Source organism: Agelaius phoeniceus, chromosome 12 (genome assembly GCF_051311805.1).
Source record: "Agelaius phoeniceus isolate bAgePho1 chromosome 12, bAgePho1.hap1, whole genome shotgun sequence".
Taxonomy (NCBI): Eukaryota; Metazoa; Chordata; class Aves; order Passeriformes; family Icteridae; genus Agelaius; species Agelaius phoeniceus.
This window is the reverse complement of record NC_135276.1, coordinates 15,265,642-15,286,509: the sequence shown is the minus strand read 5'-3', so window position 1 is coordinate 15,286,509 and position 20,868 is coordinate 15,265,642. Positions and strand designations below refer to the sequence as shown.

The window sequence follows — 20,868 nt, the reverse complement described above, 5'->3', positions numbered from 1 at the left end:
TCTGCTGCTCAGCTGGGTAAAAGTGGGGCAGGCACTGCTGCTGCTAATGGGCAGCTTCTCCAGATGTTTGCCTTCTCTTCCTCCTGTTTTATCTTTAGAACAGAAAAAATGCTTTTTGAGTTTTCCCTAAGAGAGATATGTATTTTCAGTAAATGAATGTTGGAGGAGTATGAAGTTGTGCAAGTAAGTGCCCTATAAACTGTAAATCCTAAAAGTAAATGTGCAATGATTTTTTTTCCATTTCTTGCTCTGGATAAGATACAAAAGAAAATAAATCTATTTTGTGCTAGAAAAAGAATCCACCCTCCCTTTTTCCCAAGCACTAGCCCTGCAGACTCCTGAGCCCCTCTGCCTGAGAGCTGCAGCCTCCGGCTGCTCTCAGATGCCCCCAGAGTGAGCTGGGTCCCACTGCTGGGGTGGTGCCTTCCCCGCCACCAGCCTGGGCCACACCTCGTGTCGCTCCTCCTCCGAAAGCTGCCGACCAGAGCGAGTTCTGCGCGGCTGTCAGGAGAGGGCACCACGTCCAAGCAAACGGGGTGACTCCATCAAGGCTCCAAGGGGTAAAGGCAACAGTTGGAGAGGCTTCCCCAGGCTGAGGCATCTCCTGGTGCGCCCAGAGATCTCCATCTGCTTCTTGGTGCCCGTGAGACCTCGAGTTCCCAAACCCTCACAGGGTCACCCCTCAGCTCTGGGTGGGTTTTGCCTCTGCTGTGAAAGCATCCCTGGAGATCCTTCAACCACAATTCTGCTCCCCTGGAGCGGGGAGTGCCAGCAGCAGGACTTGAATCTGGTTATCTGCCTTCTGCCGTGGCAGGTCCTTCATGCCCAGGGGGCCGGGAGCTGAGCAAGCCGCTGCCTCCCACCTCCTCACTCTGCAGGGCCCCCACAGCATCTTCTGGTCCTCTTTCTGCAAAACTCTGAGGAAGTGGAACGTTGGGCATATTCCCCTAAATTCTCAAGTTTGCCTGGAAAACAGAGAAGCTGGAATGCTTTCCCAGAAGTGCCACTGCAGCCTCACTGGAGAGACCCTGCACAGCGACTGGAGGTGGGGAAATCATTGTCGGTGTCAATCTGGTCACTCTCGGACCACCCAAACTTGTGGTCCCCTCCGGGGCTCGACATCTTTCCAAACCCCTCAGAGCTCCCTCCCTCCCGGCTGGGGACAAAAGTTGCTGTGACTCGGATTCGAACCGAGGTTGCTGCGGCCACAACGCAGAGTACTGACCACTATACGATCACAGCACAGGAGCCCTGCCACCCGCCGGGCGTGCCACATATCGGCAGCACGGCAGGCACTGTCCCCACACTGTCCCCTTCCCTGGCACCGACACCCAGCACCGCCTGGCCAGCAAATCCTGTTTAATTGAGGAGGGTGCGGGTGGATTTGGAGGCTGCTGCTCAGAGCCTTGGCAGTGTGGAACGGGGCCCTGAGTTGTGCAGAACGCGAGCAGAGCTGGGGTGGCACCCAGGACATGAGACTGCTGCAAGGGGCCTCAGGCAGTGGGGTCATCATCCTATAATACAGCCAAATTCAGGGTTATAATAATTTCAGCTAAATGTAAGTGGTACAAGAGGTGAGGAATTAATGAATTAATTTTAGCATCCTGTGCGATACGACAAATTTGAGGGGACTCAGTTAAAAATTCAACAAATGGCACAATGATCTCCATGGGGAGCTGATTGGTGCTGTGGGAAGGATACAGTCAGGGAGGTCTGGGTAACCCAGAGTGTCCCTGATCCCCATCATCCATCATCCCCAGGGTCCCACTGCCACCTCCTGCCTGATCATGATCCTTCTCCATGTTTGCCCCCCAATTTCATGCCTTCAGAATTGTACTTTGGTCACTCCAGAGCTGCATTTCCTGTTCCTGGCCCTGGTGCAGCTTGGGCTCAGTGCTGGTGGTGAAGAAAGGATTCTGTGGGGGTGAGAGCTCCCTGCTCCACACCCAAGGCAGCCCACAGCCTGTGGGAACCATGTCCCTGCTCCTCCCCACCCCTCCATGCACCACAGGACACACAGTGGGGGATCCCCGGAGTCCCTATGGACCCCAAGGCCCCACGTGCCCATCTGGTCCCATACCCCACTCCATCAGCCCCGTGGTGAGCCCCAGAGAACCTGTGGGCACCTCTGCTCATCACTGGAGCCTCCAGTGCCACGTGTGCCCCATGGAAATGTACACAACACCAGGAGCCTATCCTGCCTCCACACACCAGCTCGCAGCAGGGAGCAGACCTGCCAGGAAGAGAGGTACAGACAGGATTTAAGAGGAACACAGAATAGGTTTCCATCCCTGAGAGGGCTCAAGACTGCACTTGAGATTTCCCATTTGAGGCCCTGGTCTTCATGAGTGTTTTTAAGTACCTTGATCCCTGCTGGAGGAACACAGCAGGGCATAAGCAAGGCAAGGAAGATCACATCAGGTTTTGTCTTCCTGACCTATGTGGTAGAGGAGCTGATAATGAGCAGGGCTCTTCTTGGACTTTGAACAGGAAAATGAGAAATGAATCACTGGGAGGAGTGCCTGAGTCATTGTAAGGTGGTGCTGCCACTCTGAGGGAGACCTCTGGGACAAGCCCAGGGACAAATTCCTATCAGGATGGTGTCCAGGCGCCCAGTTAGACAAGAACAAATGCTCAGACCAACCCAACTCAGTGATATGCGGAAATAACTGAGAGGAGCTTTCAAAGCACCAGTGAGGATTCTCAGTGATGGTTAATAGAAGATCAAGGGGAGGAGACTCACACACAGTGCTAATTGTTTGTGGAAACTCATTTACTAAGGGACAGGTACAACATGGTGCAGGCAGCAAACGTCCTCACAGTTGGAACCCTGAATCAGCATCTCACCAGGGCACGACCTTCCCTTCCCAGTCCAGGAAGGCCCCAGTCTCCTTCTCAGAGATGGAGGACAGCACCTTCAGCATCCCTTGCACGCTGTCATCCACTGTCAGGGGAGGCTGTGGGGCAGAGAGAAACAGCTCAGTGCTCAGGGGTCTGCCCTGACACACATCATTGCTCTGGGCAAGAAGCATTCCCAGTCCTCACCTCCCTCCCTCCTGTGGCTCCAGGGTACCTGCCCAGGAGCTCTCACACAGCCCAGCATGAGACCCCAGCAAATTCTGCATTCCTAAATGATGAGGCTCTCCCAGACCATGGACAGGAGATCTCTTACCTTGTATGATCCTCCTCCACCCCCCATGTCGGTCTGCACCCAGCCGGGGTGGAGAGCGACGCAGAGGATGCCGTGCTCCTTGTACGCCAGGGACTGGCACTTGCTCAGCATGTTCAGAGCAGCCTGAGGGGAGACAATGCAGGGACGGTGCTGGGAGGGGAAGGGGGCTGCAAAGGGGACATGTGCAGACCCCACAGCTGGGGCAGGGATTGGGCAGAGGGGGCCACTTCCTGGGATACAAGATGCTCCCTCACTATCCCTGTGTGGATGCCCAGCCCAGATGAAGTCCCACTGTATCATGTCTCTCAGAGGTAGGACCTAGGGCCAGGCACATAACTGAGCTGTGATAGGCACCCAGGGACTGGCAGCACCTCAGACATAGCATAGAGAGGGGCACAGACTGAGGGGCAGGTTGCAAGGCAGTGTGATAATTCGGAGGGGAAAATGTCTGAGCCCACCCCCAGCAAAATCTGGCAGTACCTTGCTGCAGCGGTACGAGACAACTTGTCCAAACTCCCACACAAACATCTCCTCAATGGAGCCGGCAATGCTGGATATGTTGATGATGGCAGCCTTGCTGCAGCTCAGCCCTGAGCCTGGGCTCCCCTGGGCAGCCTTCTTCAGCAAGGGCAGAAAGGCCTGTGAGGAGACAGAGGGGACAGGAGCACACATGGACAGGCAGGGGAGAAGCTCCTTCCACAGTGGGCAACATTGACACCAGCACTGGGGGAGCATCCTCCCTCCTCTTCCCTGCCAGGCTCCAGCTCCTGAGCTCCAGCCCATAGCTCCATGAGCTTCTCATTAACTGAGAGCCCATCAGGGCACCAGAGCACTGACAGGAGCCCCTCCCACTGGCCCTTCACTCCCTCTGTCATGTTCAGTTTGAGCACAGGGGAAGGGATCCTTCTGGAGCTGTGCTGTAGTGCTGGGGACTCACCTGGCCCATCAGCAGGGGTCCAACCGTGTTGGTGGTGTAAACCTGCATCATATTCTCCGGTGTCTCATTATCAAGGGAGCATGGCTTTGCAATTCCAGCATTGTTGATGAGGAGGTTCAGCCCAGAGCCCCCCAGGTGCTCCCCAACCTTGGCTGCAGCCGCCTTGATGCTGGCAGGGTCAGAGACTTCTGCAGAGCAAACACAGGGGAGGTCAGAGCCTGTGTCCCCATGCTGGAGTCCCCTCTGTTCCCCCAGAGGTGGCAGTGCCCGATGGCCCTGCAGGCACCAGCCCATGGCACAGCTCCCTCCCAGCACGGGGCTCCCAGGGCGTGCCCAGCCTGGGCACTTGCCAGAGGAACTGGGGCAAAGGATCCGCACCTCGGGGCACCTACCGAGCGGGATGATGATGATGTTGGGGTGCTTGGAGGCCAAATTCTGTAACTCCTGAAAGAGAGGGCACTGTGTAGGCATGGAGAGGCTGGAGGGGCTGTGCAGAGGCTCAGCCTTTCCCAGCTAAAGCCCACATTGCTCTGGCTCCATCCCTGCACTACCGTGGATCCTCACTATGCTCCAGCTGCCCTGAACCCAATGGATGGGGAGGATTCCATGACCAAGCAGCACTGTTCCTTCCATGCATCCCATGCACAGCTGCTCCCATGTTGTCTCAGCCCATCTGCCCTGTGCCACAGGTGCCCAGCTGAAGCTCCAGCCCCTTGCAAGCACCAGCCCTGTTCCAATCTCCCCCTGGCACCGAGTGCTCCCATCCCCCAGCACAGCCTCTTCCTCCCGCCCAGCCTCACCTGTGCTCTCTGTCCCTTGGGGTCCCGACAGGTTGCAAAGATCCACTGTGGTGGGTTTGGCATCCTCAGGAAATGCTGGACAAACCCCAGGCCGATGCCTCGGTTGGCCCCAGTCACCAGAACAGAGTGGACGTGGAGCTCTGCCATGCTGCTTGTCCTCCTCTGCTCCAGCTCTCTGTTTGCTCTACTCTCTACTAGTTCCTTTAACATTTTCTACAGACACTCCACCCACTCAGGATTTACACCAACCCTTGGATCCAGGAGAAGCAACCTCACCTGCCCTTCAAACTCCAGGCCATTGATCCCGGCTGGGAGCCAGTCCTTGTTTCTAAAGGGCAAAAACCCTTGGCGGTTTCAGGCAAAATTCTGCTGTTCTCAGGAAATCTAGTGCCACAAGCCAGGAGAGGATGTTGTGGTTGAGGAGGGAAGGAGCAGCATGTGGAAGGGATGTGGAAAGCTCCAGGGCTCACATGGGCTTGAGACCTTCACAAGAAGGGCTTTCTGCATCAGACCCACACAGCACTGGGAACAGGCTGATCTCATCCCCCTGCCCTGATCCCCGGGGCCAGGACATTCCTCACTCAGCCACGAGCAGACACTCTCTGCCTTGAGCTGGCCTCCTCCAAGCCAATGCCCATTCCCTGATTGTCAAGTGAAACAAGGCTCCCATGCAGGGAAGCACACCCAGAGGATCCAGTCTCCTGGCAGAAGGATGGGTACCTGCATGGCCAGCACATCACCAGCTGCTGGCCCAGCCACCCACCCCCTGCCTGGTTCTCCCAGGTGGAAGCAGAGACTGGGACAGCAGCAGTCAGGACTGAACCTTCCAGGAGGGTTGTTCAGACGCTTTGTCCCAGGACTGAGTCCCATTTCTCATCTTCACAGGCATTTTCTGCCTAGGAAGTGTCTCCTCTCCTGCCTGGGAAATGTCTCCTCTCCTGCCCACCCACTCCCTGGCTTATGCTAGCAGGGCTGTGCCTCTTTCAGGCTGCCCAGGACATGGGGCTGTGGTGCTTGGCTGTGGAGCTTCAAGAAGAAAAAGGCTTGGGAAGCAACTTCTCTCTCCTTTCCCAATCCCCCTGTGGTCCCCTTGCATCCTCCACGTCTGTAAATTCTGGCAGCTGATGCCTCTATGCTCTTTCTCCACAGCCAGTCTTCCCTCCAGTGCCTCCTGGAGGGGAGGTCTCCAGAGGGCAGTCACGGTGCCATGGCACCTGCTGGCTGGAACTCATGGGGATGCCAGTGACAGCCATGGGTTGGGGCAGCTGCGGGCACCACCAATCCCCAGTGCAGGAGTGGGATATCTGGAAAGGGTCACCCCATGAGCTGGCACTGCACAACAGAGCTGGAGGTCTCAGCAGGAGTTTATTGAGGATGTGGGGGAGGTGGGAGCAGTGCCAAAGGGACCTCTTGGCTGCCAGGATCCTGCAGTGGTGCCTCACCAGGGGACGACGTTGCCTTCCCAGTCCAGGAAGGTGCCGGTGTCCTTCTCAGAGAGGGAGGAGAGGACCTTCAGCATCCCTTGCACGCTGTCATCCACTGTCACTGGGGGCTGTGGGGCACAGGGGGAGATGCAGCCCATGCCCAAGGCCTGGCTGAAGGCCCTGGAGCAGCTGGAGCCAGGGGAAAGAGCTGCTCCAGGGCAAAGGGAAAGCTGAAAACCCCAGGGGGAGGGACTGAGACGAGAACTGAGGGCATGGGGACACCCAGCACCCAGGACCAGGACAGCGGGAGCTGCCCCAGCAGGGATTGGGCAGGCAGGGAGGCCATGGACAGGGGCTCAGGATAGCAACTCCCACGGATGCAAAACCAGCACAGAAGCTCTGATGGACCCGCCCCGGGGGAATTCCTACCACGCCTCCGGCAGAGCTGCCCAAGTCAGTTTGCACCCAGCCGGGGTGGAGAGCGACGCAGAGGATGCCGTGCTCCTTGTACGCCAGGGACTGGCACTTGCTCAGCATGTTCAGAGCAGCCTGAGGGGAGACAATGCAGGGACCGTGGTGAGAGGGGAAGGGGGGCTGCAAGGGAACCCACAGCTGGGCAGGGAAAGCAAAGGTGTGACAGCACCTTGCTGCAGCGGTACGAGGTGACTTGCATCAACTCCCAGCCAAAGGCAGAAGCGATGGAGCCACCAATGCTGGATATGTTGATGATGGCAGCCTTGCTGCAGCTCAGCCCTGAGCCTGGGCTCCCCTGGGCAGCCTTCTTCAGCAAGGGCAGAAAGGCCTGTGAGGAGACAGAGGGGACAGGAGCACACATGGACAGGCAGGGGAGAAGCTCCTTCCACAGTGGGCAACATTGACACCAGCACTGGGGGAGCATCCTCCCTCCTCTTCCCTGCCAGGCTCCAGCTCCTGAGCTCCAGCCCATAGCTCCATGAGCTTCTCATTAACTGAGAGCCCATCAGGGCACCAGAGCACTGACAGGAGCCCCTCCCACTGGCCCTTCACTCCCTCTGTCATGTTCAGTTTGAGCACAGGGGAAGGGATCCTTCTGGAGCTGTGCTGTAGTGCTGGGGACTCACCTGGCCCATCAGCAGGGGTCCAACCGTGTTGGTGGTGTAAGTCTCAGTCATGTCCTCCAATGTTTCAGCCTCAAGCATCTTAGGCTTGACCATTCCAGCATTGTTGATGAGGAGGTTCAGCCCAGAGCTCCCCAGGCGCTCCTCAACCTTGGCTGCAGCCGCCTTGATGCTGGCAGGATCGGCAATTTCTGCAGAGCCAGTACACTGGAGCTCAGTGACCCTATGGTGGTTTGGGGTCCCCTGTGTCCCCCAAAGGAAGTGCCCCCCCAAGCCTGCCTCCTGTGTGAAGCTCCCAGGGCTGTGCCCAAGCATTCACCAGAGGAACTGGGCCAAGAGAGAACCTACCAAGAGCGATGATGACCAGGTTGGGATGTTTGGAGGCCAAATTCTGTAGGTCCTGCAAGAGGGGTGACGACTTTGGTACCAACAGGCTGGAACAGCATTACCAAGGCTCACCCTGCTAAGCCAGCCAAAGCCCGTGTCCCTCCAGTTCCATCCCTGCACCACCAAGTGCCCAGCACCCTCCTCCAGCTGCCCTGATCCTGATACAGGGGGAACACTCCACAGCTCCTGAACACACCACGTATCCCCTCCATGCACAGCTGCTCCCATGTTGTCTCAGCCCATCTGCCCTGTGCCACAGGTGCCCAGCTGAAGCTCCAGCCCCTTGCAAGCACCAGCCCTGTTCCAATCTCCCCCTGGCACCGAGTGCTCCCATCCCCCAGCACAGCCCCTGCCTCCTGCCCAGCCTCACCTGTGCTCTCTGTCCCTTGGGGTCCCGACAGGTTGCAAAGATCCACTGAGGTGGTTTTGGCATCCTCAGGAAATGCTGGACAAACCCCAGGCCGAGTCCCCGGTTGGCCCCAGTCACCAGAACAGAGCTGACACAAAGCCCTGCCATGTTGCTTCTCTCTTCACTCCAGCTTGCACTGTTTACACAGCTCTCTAATATTTCCTTTTAGCATGCCCCACCCCACCCACTCACAGATTGCTCTAATGGTGGCTTCTCTCTGGGAGGAGTAACTGCTCCAGCTCTTTGAGCTCCAGGACATATGTCCTGGCTGGGGACCAATCCTTGTTACCTATCAGCAAAATCACTTGGTTTTTCCAGGAAAATTATGCATTCCTTTCAGGGTAACCTGATACCATAAGCCAGGTGGGGCTGTTGTGGGTGAAGAGGGAGGCAGCAACATGTGGGTTGATCTGGGAAGCTCCATGGCTCAGGTGGGCTTGACACGTTCACAAGCATCCTGTGGGCTTGATGGTCTTTGCACATTGTACCAAGCTGTGCCTCAGGTGACCCTAAGCAAATGTTCTCTGCCTTGTTCCTGCTTTTTCCAAGACAATCACCTCTCCCTCATTGTGGAGCCAAAGACCTGTGGAGTGGGAGAGCAAACCAGCGTGGTGTCCTGGCAGGAGGGTGGGGACCTGCATGGCTGGCTCAGCACCATGCTGCAGGTCATGTGCCTCATCCCCTGGGGTGCTGTCCTAAGCTGAACTGTCCCTTTGATCAGAGACACAGAGGACTCAGGCACCTGGGACATTTACCTGCAAAGGAAATGCCCTGCTCAAAGCCTATTCTCCACCTCAACTACTGCCATGAGGCACTGACTGTTCTGTGCTACCACCAGTGGAGCCCAGTGCTGGTCAGTACCTCAAGTGATGCATTACAAGACTGCAAGGCTGGATCAGGTGTGTGTGTACACCATGTGTTCCTGCCCCACTGTAAATGAAGACCCACTCCCAGAAACCTCTTGCCAACCCCTTGTCCTCCTGCATTGAGTCCCAGAGCCATTGCACAGGCTGCTCACGTCATCTTGTGCCCCAGAATATTTTGGCAGCAGGTTTAACCAGAACAGCTTCCCCCAGTGGCAATGCCAAGAGTGTCTCCATGCTCTGGCAGCAGCTGATTTCCTCCTGCCCACTCCAGTCTGTTTTCTGGGGCTCAGCTGGCAGACACTGTGAGATAAGCAGGTCCTTTTCTGCTCAGACCTGGGAGCACCTGTACAGGGTACCGTCCCCAAACCCATTTGGGAAGGTGCATACTGGCATCTTCCATAGTGAGCTGATCCCATATCTTCTCTCTGCCAAGTCTGAGCCTCTCCTTAAGTTCCATGCAATTAATTTTTTTTTCCCACTTTGTTTCCTTGGTCAATTGGATCTGTCTACTTTTTGAATTTTCCATATTGGATTGAGACACTTCTTTTCCCTTGTGCATTCCTACCACTTACCAGCAGTGCAAAGCTTTGGGCCTTTCAGTATCTCAGACTGATCTCTCACTGAGGATCTCCCAGATGGCTGGACTGGCATTCAGGCTCCATAGATCATTTCAGTATTTCCTTTTCAATGATTACAGACCTCAACTATACTTGCCAACAGATGCACCAGAGCTCAAATCCGCCAAACAGACTTCCATGGTTTTCTTCCTCTACATGGAGGACAAGGCCATCACCCACAGCCTGTTTGAAACCTCCACAGTGACTCAGAAGCAGGTAGCATCAGAAAGCAAACAATTAACATTTTAAGTCTCCTATTTTTGCTGTGTCGCCTCATTTGAGTAGCCTTCCACTGTTTTGGAGCTGTAACTTTGTCATGTTGACTTTGCTGTGGGGCCATAGGCTGCATTATTGATTATTAGAGTTTAAACAAGCACTGCTTCACCAGGAGTCTAAGTCCAGCCTGGCACGAAGAGGCAGAGGGGAAAGAAACCAGTCTCACTGCCTTGCAGCCCAGTCTCATCACAAGGGCTGCTGCTTTCCCCAAGCCAATGAAGGAGGATCTTGGTCCAGCTCCTAAGAGGGGATTCAGGTGCTTCCTTTGCTCTGAAATGTTCTTGCACGGTCTAAATCTTAAGCTGAGCATTTAAGTCCTCAGAATTATGGAATCATTTAGGTTGGAAAAGGCCTCTAAGATCACTGATTTCAACAATTAGACTAACAATGCCAATTCCACCACTAAACCACGTCCCCAAGTGCCACAACCATGCATTTTTTAAACACTTCTGGGATGGTGACACCACCACTTTCATGGGCAGCCTGTGTACCAGTGCTTGAAAGTCCTTTCTGTGAAGAATTTTTCCTAGTATCCCATTGAAACGTCCCTTGGCACAACTTGAGGCTGTTTCCTGTCATCCTGTAACTTGTTACTTGGGAGCAGAGCCTGACCTCACCTGGCTCCACCCTCCTTGTCAGGGAGTTGTAGAGAGTGATAACGGTCCTGGTCCCAAGTCTCCTTTTCTCCAGGTTGAGCCCTCCCAGCTCCCCATCAGCTCCTCATCACACTTGTGCTTTGGACCTTCCCCAGCTCCTTTGCTCTTCCCTGGACACACTCCAGCACCTCAATGTCTTTCTTGCTGTGAATGGCCAAAAACTGAACACAGGATTCAAGGTACAGCCTCACAAACACCAAGTTCAGGGGCACTGTAGCTCTTCTCCCACGAGCCCCAGGCTGCTGCAAATTTACCCAAGGATTGTTTTCATATTGCTACACTGGGAATACTTGGAGCCAGTTTTCCAAGAGGCAGTCACACCTTTTCCACTCTCAGTTGCTGGAGGCTCAAGTGTGCTCTCAGTCACTAAGATGATTGCACAATGACAGTGCTGCCGACAGAAACATGGAGGAACATGCTTTTCTCTGCCTGCCAGGGGAACAGGGGTGTGGCACAATTAATTTTAGTACATTTAATCTACTGTAAATAAGAAATAAACTCGCTGCTATTTATCGCTGATTTCCTCCTTTTTTTTTTTTTTTTGTCCCTTGCTCCACAATGCATTCAGGTCTGTCATCACCTATTAGTCATTTGCTAAAGAATCAATAGATAGTGGTAAGTGAGCCATCCACGAAGAGGTGGGGTGAGACCAACCCTGCACTGTAACTGAAGCTGGGCAGTACCCACCCTCCCTGATTACTTTTCTTCTGGGCTGAAGAGGATTAGTGATCTGAGGGAGTTGGAAACCCACAGCAGGAGGGTTGAAACTACGTAATGTGTAAGGTCTCTTCCAACAGAAACCATTCTGTGATTCCATTATATGATTCTATGAGTAGTGACACCCCATTGTGAAAGGATGCAGGGTCTGGGGGAGCTTACCTGCAGCTCCCAAGTGAAGTTCCCATGGCACCTTTGTCACAGCTTTGCTGTTTTCCAAGCAGACTCATCCAGGTTACACCTGCATTGTATCAGAGATGGAGAGGGACAAGGGCACAGAGTGACAGAACAGGGGGAATGGCTTCACACTGACAAGAGGGCAGGGTTAGATTGGGTATTTGGAAGAAATTCTTCCCTGTGAGGGTGGGAAGACCCTGGCAGAAATTACACAGAGAAACTGTGGCTGCCCCATCCCTGGAAATGTTCAAGGCCAGGTTGGGGAGACTCTGAGCAACCTGGTCCAGTGGAAGGTGTCCCTGCCCATAGCAGGGCTTGGAACAAGATGGTCCTTAAGGCTCCATGCAACTCAAACAATTCTGTGATTCTATGACTGAGGATTTAAAACGCTCACACTGTCCATGCAACCTCCCTTGGGTCACAGTGTTTTGACCTTGTGCCAGCCTGGGGACTCACACTGGGTTCAGAAACACTTTTTGGGGATATTCCCCTTGTGACAGCAGCCAAGATGCCTCAGCTACCTGGGTGCAGCAGGGCTGGCAGCACAGGGACAGAACTGCCTTGCCAGGACCCATGGGGACAGCGCAGATTCTCACTGACCATTTCTCCCATCCTCTAAGGGGATGGGTGGCTGGGTTATCCGTCATGCTTCAGCACAGTGCCATGAAGAGGGACCTCAGAAACACCAAGCAAGATGAATTTTCTTTCCCACTATTAGATTTGCTAACAGGGATGGCTGAGGATGGGCTGTCACGTGTGGCAGATATGCTCCCTCTCAGGAACACTAAGGCACAGGCTAAATGACCAGCTTCTGACTGCCTTGGTTTGACATCCAAGTATTGAAGTGAGAAAAGGAGGCTCAGTAAGGTATAGGAATAGATAAATGGTAATGCAGATGTTAATTTGGGAATCCAGTTGAAAAAATCATTAAGTCTTATTAAGGAAAGACATTTAAGCAGGAAAGAGTGAGTATAATTTTTAAATTAAAAAATATTTAAGGGACTATTCAAAATTTACTCCCTGTAAAGAAGTTAAAAGCTGAGCACCATGCTACTCCAAAAATGCCATGCCAGCCTAAATGATGTGACCCACTGCCCACACAGCTGAGCAGAAAAAATACAGTCTGTGAACAGCAAAAACTCATATTGTTCTGTAAGAAGCTGTGGACATTGGTAGAGTAAAAGGGGCTGCATTAGTATTTTATCAGCAGAAATTTAAACTTACCATAGGTGTTCATTCTGGTTTCAAACCATATTTATAAAAAGGAAGGGGGAAAAAACCAACTTAGCATTTTTTCTTTAATTCCTCTAGCTGCATTTTTTTAAAATCGAATAACTTAAAGCAGCACTTAGGATGAATCCATCAGCTCAGTGCAAAGGACATGTGCCCACATGTTCTTTACAGTGCAGAAACTTCAATCAAATTACAGCATCAATGAGCTGATAACAGGAATTACTAGTTTTGATTTTTAGCTAAGTGAACTCAAATACTTCTTTGTATTCTTAGGGAGGTCTTAAGGGACAGTGGAAAATGTCCCTGCCCATGGCAGAGGGGATGGAACTAGATGATCTTTAAGGTTCCATTCAACCCAAAACATTCTAAGATTCTATGATTTATACCCTCAAACGCTCCAAAATTCACCAATATCAGACTTTACCAAGCAGCAGTGAGTTTCCCAATGCCTGTTGTAGTGAAATTAGAGTACTTGGATAAGCCTTGGGGCTTTTATGCTTTATTATTACTTGTTGCTGTTTTTTTTTTGGTTGCATTTTTCATCATTACCTGCTGGAAGCCTCCCAACATTTAACTAGCAAGGTTTTCAAAGAATGGATAATCCTCTATTTCATTCATGGGGAGCAGAAGCGGGTCAAGCAATGCCCACACCTGCCCGGAAAGTACTCAGTTAATGCTACTTGGAGCTGCCTTTCTTTCAGGGTTCACATCAGCATTCAGAACAGGCTCCTCCTGCCCTCAGCTGCGGCTGCACTTTAACTGTTTCTGCACAGGAGATGCCTGTCTACGAGGCTTTTTCAAACAAGCACTTTTCAGGAAGAGCTATAAATGTAATTTGCCTGCAGCATGCAGGATCTGTGTGGAACAGGTGCCCAAACCCTGGCTGTGGTTCACCCTGAATGTTGGTACCCCTTGGTCATTATTTGCTAAACTTTGCCATAGACAGAGCAGCATTTCTGCTGAGAAGTCACTGAATTAATGGCCTGAGCACAGAAGGCAGGAAAAAGAGAAGGGCATCCAAATATCTAGTATAATCAAACATTTACTTTTATTAAATTCCAACTTCTGTAAAAGAAAAGTCTAAAAGCATTTTAATGTCCTGAAGTAACCTGGGGAGCAGAGGCTCCTCTGTACTTGAACCACCATGGAGCAGGATAGAGTTAGCACAAATCACCTGATGCTATCACCCGACTGATACAAATATTTAGTTTCTGATGTATTTATCAGTATCAGAGATGTTTTGTGTGGTGTTTGTCAAAGAAAGATGAAAATAAGCAACATAAATAACAACCCTTATATACATCAGAGTTGCTCAGTCATTACTTCACTGTTTAAATCCCAGTTGTGTGCTCACCGTAATGGGATTTTAAAGGGTATGTGGCTGTCCATATAACAGCTAAAAATAAAACAATAACACCCACCTCCAGGCTGGCAAATGCAGACCCCCTCCAGACACTGTCCTCCAGCTGATGCTGATAATCTCTTTTCTGTTCTCCCTTTTCCCTCCAGCCCTGTTTTCCCATCCCTAGATGCCAGCAAACCTTTTCCTTGCTTTACTCTACGCTACCCCTTTGGCGCAGCTGTTCAACCAGGTACCTGATGGTCAGCAACAAAAAGAAGGAGGAAACATCCCTCAAAACACCTGCAAGCCCAAACTGCCCAAATCACAGAATCGTTTGGGTGGTAAGGAACCATAAAGTCCATTTTATTCAACCCCTCTGCCATGAGCAGAGACACCTTCAGGCTGCTCCAAGCCCTGTCCAACCTGGCCTTGAACACTTCAAGGGATGGGGCAGCCACAGCTTCTCTGAGCAACATGTGGAAGGGCCTCACCACTCTCACAGGGAAGAATTTCTTCCAAACACTCGATCTAACCCTGCCCTGTGTGAGTTTGAAGCCATTCATTCCCCCTTGTCCAAAGTCCTCCTCCAGCTCTCTTTGAGTCCCTTGAGGCGCTGGAAGGGGCTCTAAGGCTCCACAGAGCCTTCTCATCTCCAGGCTGAGCAACCCCGACTCTCTCAGCCCATCTCCATAGGAGGGGTGCTACAGCCTATTTGTTTACCAGATTTATTGCATCTGATGGTCACGGAAAGAGGCAAATCATGCGCATTTATGGGCAGGCAATAAAAACAGCTTGTAAAGGGGTTGGTACTTTCTCATGCTAAACGGGTTTAGTTTGGGTTGGGTTTGTAGTTGTTTTTTTTTAGTCTTATCCACGGTGAAGATTAGCGTGCTAAAGGTGCTGCAGACACCACCCAGACCTGCTCCAGGCTTTCTCCCTCACGCGCCACCCTCGGCAAGAATCCCCTCAGCCGCCCCGGTTCGCTCCGAGACCCCGCGCTCCTCCCCTCGGGCGCGCCAGGGCTGGGAATGAACACACGGTTGTTGTGTTTGCAGTGAACATTAGGTGGGCAGGCACACGGACACACAGACACACAGACAGACACAATCCCGCCCCCTCAGGCTGTCCCCCGGGCTCGGGGCAGTCCGGTGCGGCCCGCGGGCTCGGGAGGCGGCGCCAGGCAGGCCGGGCCGCGGGCGGCGATGGCGATGGCGGCGGCGCGCACGGTGCTGCTGACCGGCTCCAACCGCGGCATCGGCCTGGAGCTGGTGAAGCAGCTGCTGGGCTCGCCGCGACCCCCCGCCTGGATCTTCGCCACCTGCCGGGACCCCGACGGGCCGCGGGCACAGGTCAGTGCGGGCCGGGGGCGGCGGTGACGCTCGGCCCCTGTCACCGGCCTGAAGGGCTCGCTGTGGCGCGGGGCTCTGCTGCCCGCACCGTGCCCTGCCCCTTGTGAAAGTCACCTGAAGTGCAGCCGGCGGAGAATCGGCCGGGTCACCCTTGAGGCCGCGCCGCTGGGCTGCCCCGGGCCGTGCTGGGTGTGCCCGAACCCGCCCTGCCGTGCCAAGGCTTGGCCCTTTCCCCCGGGCACGGGCCGAGCTGGGCTGGCCTCGGCGCCCGAGGCACTGCGAGCGGCAGCGCTGCTGCTCGGGCCGGTCCTGCTGTGGCACGCTGCTCTCTGCAAAATCCCGAGGTTCAGAACATGGGATTTCCAAACGTGGTGGTCTGTGGGATCCCCCTGTCTCTGCTTTCCACTTTGCTGAAATGGGAGAGACTGACACATGTTGCTTGTGCAGGGAATCACAATTCTTCCCTGTTCTTCCAGCTCGTCTTCCTCTGCTTGCTGTGTCCCACTGAAGTACTAATAGGGAGAAACTTGCTCTCTGATAGATCCTGGCTCCAGCTGATTTGTTTGTTGCATCTTCTTGCAAGTGTGCATTATTCCATGTCAGGAGTAGTCCTGGGGCAGTGAGAGCCCACCCTACTGCCAGCCCGGGGGTGCTCAGCTCCTGCTGTGGCTGGTGCCCAAGCTGTCTGGGTCAAAGATAGGCCAGGGCTTTTATTTTTGCCCCATTCTTTCTCCCTCGACTTGCAGGACTCTTGCAGGGCAGCAATGAGATCAGGGACTTTTTTCAGGGCTGGTCTGGAGCCAGTTTTCCTACAAGGTGGTCCTCATGCAACTCTCCCAGCCAGGGGATACTTCCCTAAGCGTTGTCCAGCTGTGGTAGGGTGAGAGCAGTGTCATCAGGGTGCTGCTGAAGTCTGTGACCACAGGACAAAGACAGCAGAGGCCACATCACTTCTCCTGCCCTTTTGTGCCTGGACCAGGTGTTGGGGTGGGGGAAGCTCCTGCTGGGATGGTATGGGGCTGTTGAGGGAAAAACAGGAGAGGAGAAATATCTGTTGACCACCACAAACAAATTAATGGATTTAACATGATTTCCCAGGGCTAATGTGGGAAGATAGGGTCTGGTGAGGGAGCCCAGAGATAACTGATAGTGAACCGTGGCCAGTCCCAGCAGCTCTCCTGCTCTATGTTCCTCTCAAAAGAAACCACCATTTTGTATTTCTCCTGTGGGCATGTTTGGAAGAGGTTTTTATTTGTAAAAGCAATCCTTTTAGGCACATTGAACAAGGTGGTTCGGTTTCTGCTGTCTGAAACCTGCTGTAGTTGGAGACTCAGAGCAAAGAGCTGCTAGGAACTGTGAAGTAGAAAGTTTCCTTGCTGAAAAGAGCTTCTGAATCCTCCACTGTGGGAGTTGGCACAGGCATGCAGAACAATCGATGGCTAAAACACAAAGAGTAAATTTATTTCTGTTATCTTGATAACCAGGGGGGATCCCTGTTGCAACACCAGGCAAAGGTACAGGGAGGTACAGAGAGAGAGGAGACACAAGTACTATTAAGATCCGTGCTAGTGGTTCATTGGCTGCTGTTTACATGGTTTATCAAGTGTTATTCCCAGCTGTAAGGTCACTTGAAGGATTTACAGTCCTCCTCCCAGGACTTCAGCTTTTCACCCACTCCACCCAATATCCCCACGAGGTGAAAACAACCAATAAAAATGTGCAAAGTGGTTACATTCACTAATCATTAATAAAGTCCAGAGTGAGTGGATCTGGGACTGGCCTATCCAGGTGTGATTTCCTCACAGGTCAAATCTGATATTGGCACTCACAGGTATTCCTCTTTCACCTCATTTCCTGCAGCCTCTGGAAGACACTTCTGGCTGTGTCCCCAGCCAGTTCACATCATTTCCCTGGTAAACTGGTCCTTCACACTTTGCTCCCATCATTTGCTGTGGCTCTGGCTGGGCTGTGGATGACCCTTTGGGAAAGTGACCACAGTATCTAGCAGTCATGGCCATGGCATGTCCTGAGCACATGGCACATTGCTTTGTGGAGCCTGGGAGAAGCCTGAGAGCCAAGGCCAGTCCCCATTCCAGCTGTTCACAAGCACTGAGTAACACCTGGACGATGTTTCCCTCAGGGTGGGCCATCGCTGGCACTCCAGCATGATGCTTGGCATCACCTTTGCCTCGTGCTGATTGTTTCCATGTCTCTTTTTGTAGGAGCTGAGAGATCTGGCATCCAAACACCCAAACCTGGTTCTTGTAAAGCTGGGTATGTGTGCTCTGCCTCTGAGCTGGTAAATTTGTGACTACCAGCCATGCATGCCCCATTTCTCCTTCCCTCTCTCCCTCCAGGCTGTACATGGGGATCCACTTCTTCAGGGCTTCTTCAAGTCCTGCTGCCAAAACCCCAGCTTCTCCCGACCCCTCTCAGCCTCAGTACCCCATTCCCTGGAGCCTCCTTGCCTCATGGCCACAGGACCAGAATGTTCTTGAGATCCATCCTGGGCAGCCCCCTGGCTCCCCCAGCTGAGTGACCACATCCCTGCTCTGCCTTGATCCCAAGTCTTAGGCAAGACCAAGAGGGCCTTGGGAGGAAGGCAGCTCCTGTGGGAATGCTGTAAGATTAGCCCAGATCTTGAGAAGGTGCAGAAGGACCTTGCAGGGCCATCCCACAGCAGGTCCCAGCACATTTCCCCTGGGGACTTGTCCCTCCGGAGGCTGCCCTGGGGTCTCCAGAAATTGCTCAGACGTAGACTTTGGAGCAGTGGATGCTGAGGACTGAGGCACAGCAGCGCTTTGCCCCCACGCTGGGGCTTTTCCTGGCAGATGCCCTCAGCTGGCGGCGGAGGCGGCGGTGTTGGGAGGATCGGGATGAGTCGGAGCTGGTTTCGCAGCACCATCTGCTGCCCGTGGATGGAAGGGCCGCGCGGCTCGGAACGCGCACATTTCCTCGGCGCCCTCCCCTCCCGTGGCTCTCAGACTGTTCTCTCGCTCTGCAGATGTGGAAAACCCCTCGGCTATCACCGATGCGGCGAAGGTGGTGGAGGGGAAGCTGAACGGGATGGGGCTGAACCTTCTGATAAACAACGCCGGCATCTACACCCCCACGGCCTCGCTGGACACGGTCGACGCTGAGGACATGGTCAGGACCTACAAGACCAATGCAGTGGGGCCAATGCTGATGGCCCAGGTACGGGTGAAGCTCTGGGGATGAAATTTGGCCCAACTTGAGGGTGTCCCAGGCTGTCCGTGGTCATGAGGGAAATCTTGGAGGGCTTTGCCAAATTTCTGGGGGCTGTGCCAGGGAGTGCTAGGGCTGCTCTTCAAGCCTAAGCCTTCTGCAGCCTCTCTGAATTGTGCAAGTCTAATTGGGAGCAGGCAGGGCCACTGCAGCAACAGCTGGGCTCTCCTGACAGCCTGCTGTTCTTCCTCACCCTCCCTGGGTTGCAGTTGCTGTAAGTGGGACTGGCTTGAGGCACAGGTGTCCCTCTAGGTTGTTTCTCTACAGGCCTTCCTGCCTCTGCTGAAGAAGGCTGCCCAGGACAGCAAAGAAAAGGGCCTGAGTTGCAGCAAGGCAGCCATCATCAACATCTCCACCATCTTAGGGTCCATCAAGAAAACACCTGATTCCTTCTTCCACCCTGTCATCTCCTACCGCTGCAGCAAGGTATGGAGAGTCATGACCTGCCCCAGCTCCTGAGCTCCATGGGGTCAGAGCTGCCCTTGCCAGGCTGGATGTCAGGGAAACACCTGGCACTGAGAGATGGAGGGAGACCCCAAGTTCCCAGGGCATCTTCATGCCCACCCAGGGGAAACACACACTGTCTCTTGAAGACCTGGCATTGCTTTTTCTCTCTCACCAAGAGGCAGCAATGGGTAGGGAACCTGGTTCATAGAGGTTTTGCTGCCCATGGATGATGCTTGCTTCCTCACCCAGGCTGCCCTCAACATGCTGACCATGTGCCAGGCTCTGACCTACAAGGAAGCTGGGATCCTGTGTGTGGCACTGCACCCTGGCTGGGTGAAAACAGACATGGGCACCCAGGAGGTGAGTTCTGGCCAAGCAGGTCAACAGGGAACCCATGGGTGGTACCCAAGGCTACAAACCTGCCCAGGAGGTGGCCCAGGTGGCCAAGATGGCTCTCTGGAGGGAGGATCCACGTGGAAATGAGCTGCCTCTTGGGCTCCAAGTTGCCCATGTCTATGTTGGGACCCCGCAGAACATGTGGATACTGGGACGTCTGGGAAATAGCATCAGCACATATCAGGCTGCTTGTTCAGGGGGAAAAAAGGGGCTTTGGGCAGCCTGAAAGATATGCAGAGAACCTGGATCCAACAGAGCAGGGAGAAGAGGAGCAACACCATCCCATCCTGTGCCCCATTCCGTGAAGAACTGCAGGTCCATAAGGTTTCCACTCATCCTGCAGGATCCATGTTTTGCAGTGGGGGTGGTCCCTGCAGCACTGGGGTTTTGAGAAGGCTGCACAAAGCATCTCATTTGCAGCAGCAATCTCTTCCTGTTTGGTTAAACCTGTGGCTGGCTTCCCAGCCCAAGCCACCTCCATCCAAGCCAGCAGTGCAGATACCCAACCATCCTCAGTGGATTTGTCCCAGCTCCCATGGCTCTCTGCTCACTCTGGGTGGAGGGAGCCTTGCTGTCACTGCCCATGAGCGAAGTGGGTGCTGCTGGATGGCCTGGAATGATGGTGGTGTCTCATTCTTCCCTTTGCAGGCTGACCTGACAGTGGACACAAGTGTGCGGGGGTTGTTGTCTGTGCTGCCAATCCTTTCTGAGAAACACAGTGGGACTCTGGTCAACTGGGAAGGGAAAGCCATCCCCTGGTGACTGCTCTCTGTCCCTGTGAGCAACTCCACGCCACGGGACTTCAGGGTGCTCAGCCCTCTGTGGTCTGCAAGGGACCTACCTGGGACTCCAGTGGGTGGGCAGAGTGTGATCCCTGCCTTCAACTTCCTAATAAATAAAGTCAATTAGTACCTGTGCCTTCTCCCAGCTGCAGAGTCTCTACTCAGACTGTCTTGCCCCTGCAAAAAATAGCCTGCCATTAATGGTTGAACTTGATGATCTTGGAGATGTTTTTTCAACCTAAATGATCCTGTGATCCAAGCAGTCTGCCTGCCTTGTCTTCAGCTGCTCTGAGCAGAAGGGGACGTGTAACTCACCCAAAGCTCCTGCTGTCCTGCCTGGCTGCAGAGTGTGCCCAGGTCTGCCTGGTCTCTGCCATGCTTCCACCAAAGCATGGTGTATTTGCCATAGATTTCTTGGGATGACTTTGTGCTGGACATGCTGTCTTGCTGTCTTTGGGAGCAGCCTCATGGTTGGAATGGGAAGACTGGGCACTACAGTCCAGTTCTGCAATCCCAGGCAGAGAGCTCTTGCCACAGT

At 53.6% G+C, this 20,868-nt stretch overlaps 3 protein-coding genes and 1 non-coding gene across 4 annotated transcripts; 1 reads left to right on the top strand and 3 right to left on the bottom strand.

Annotated features, from left to right (window-relative positions):
• Nucleotides 1-1,170: 1,170 nt before the first annotated feature.
• TRNAH-GUG (transfer RNA histidin (anticodon GUG)) lies at nt 1,171-1,242 on the bottom strand. The gene has a single exon. It is a non-coding gene; the product is annotated as a tRNA-His (tRNA).
• A 1,601-nt stretch (nt 1,243-2,843) lies between these two features.
• LOC129125475 (C-signal-like) lies at nt 2,844-5,056 on the bottom strand. Its single transcript, XM_054640940.2, has 6 exons — nt 4,910-5,056; nt 4,502-4,553; nt 4,110-4,297; nt 3,653-3,811; nt 3,173-3,295; nt 2,844-2,957 (listed from the first exon to the last, which is right to left on the bottom strand). Exons 1-6 carry the CDS (start codon nt 5,054-5,056, stop codon nt 2,844-2,846), a joined length of 783 nt encoding a protein of 260 aa, XP_054496915.2.
• A 1,220-nt stretch (nt 5,057-6,276) lies between these two features.
• On the bottom strand, nt 6,277-8,612 carry LOC129125473 (C-signal-like). Its single transcript, XM_054640938.2, has 6 exons — nt 8,188-8,612; nt 7,779-7,830; nt 7,434-7,621; nt 6,977-7,135; nt 6,763-6,882; nt 6,277-6,461 (listed from the first exon to the last, which is right to left on the bottom strand). Exons 1-6 carry the CDS (start codon nt 8,332-8,334, stop codon nt 6,348-6,350), a joined length of 780 nt encoding a protein of 259 aa, XP_054496913.1. The 5' UTR covers nt 8,335-8,612; the 3' UTR covers nt 6,277-6,347.
• Nucleotides 8,613-15,127: 6,515 nt separating this feature from the next.
• Nucleotides 15,128-20,465, top strand: LOC129125432 (C-signal-like). Its single transcript, XM_054640871.2, has 6 exons — nt 15,128-15,459; nt 17,682-17,733; nt 18,464-18,654; nt 18,973-19,131; nt 19,402-19,512; nt 20,197-20,465. Exons 1-6 carry the CDS (start codon nt 15,313-15,315, stop codon nt 20,308-20,310), a joined length of 774 nt encoding a protein of 257 aa, XP_054496846.2. The 5' UTR covers nt 15,128-15,312; the 3' UTR covers nt 20,311-20,465.
• The last annotated feature ends 403 nt before the right edge of the window (nt 20,466-20,868 follow it).

What these genes read in the sequence shown, in the direction of transcription:
- LOC129125475 (XM_054640940.2), bottom strand. Translation starts at nt 5,056, where the DNA reads ATGGCAGAGCTCCACGTCCACTCTGTTCTGGTGACTGGGGCCAACCGA. An exon ending in GACCCCTGCTGATGGGCCAG is followed by an intron (nt 3,812 to 4,109) that starts GTGAGTCCCCAG and finishes GTCTCCTCACAG; the next exon opens with GCCTTTCTGCCCTTGCTGAA. An exon ending in TCTCGTACCGCTGCAGCAAG is followed by an intron (nt 3,296 to 3,652) that starts GTACTGCCAGAT and finishes GTCTCCCCTCAG; the next exon opens with GCTGCTCTGAACATGCTGAG.
- LOC129125473 (XM_054640938.2), bottom strand. Translation starts at nt 8,334, where the DNA reads ATGGCAGGGCTTTGTGTCAGCTCTGTTCTGGTGACTGGGGCCAACCGG. An exon ending in GACCCCTGCTGATGGGCCAG is followed by an intron (nt 7,136 to 7,433) that starts GTGAGTCCCCAG and finishes GTCTCCTCACAG; the next exon opens with GCCTTTCTGCCCTTGCTGAA. An exon ending in GCAGCTCTGCCGGAGGCGTG is followed by an intron (nt 6,462 to 6,762) that starts GTAGGAATTCCC and finishes TGTGCCCCACAG; the next exon opens with CCCCCAGTGACAGTGGATGA.
- LOC129125432 (XM_054640871.2), top strand. Translation starts at nt 15,313, where the DNA reads ATGGCGATGGCGGCGGCGCGCACGGTGCTGCTGACCGGCTCCAACCGC. An exon ending in GGCCAATGCTGATGGCCCAG is followed by an intron (nt 18,655 to 18,972) that starts GTACGGGTGAAG and finishes GTTTCTCTACAG; the next exon opens with GCCTTCCTGCCTCTGCTGAA. An exon ending in TCTCCTACCGCTGCAGCAAG is followed by an intron (nt 19,132 to 19,401) that starts GTATGGAGAGTC and finishes TTCCTCACCCAG; the next exon opens with GCTGCCCTCAACATGCTGAC.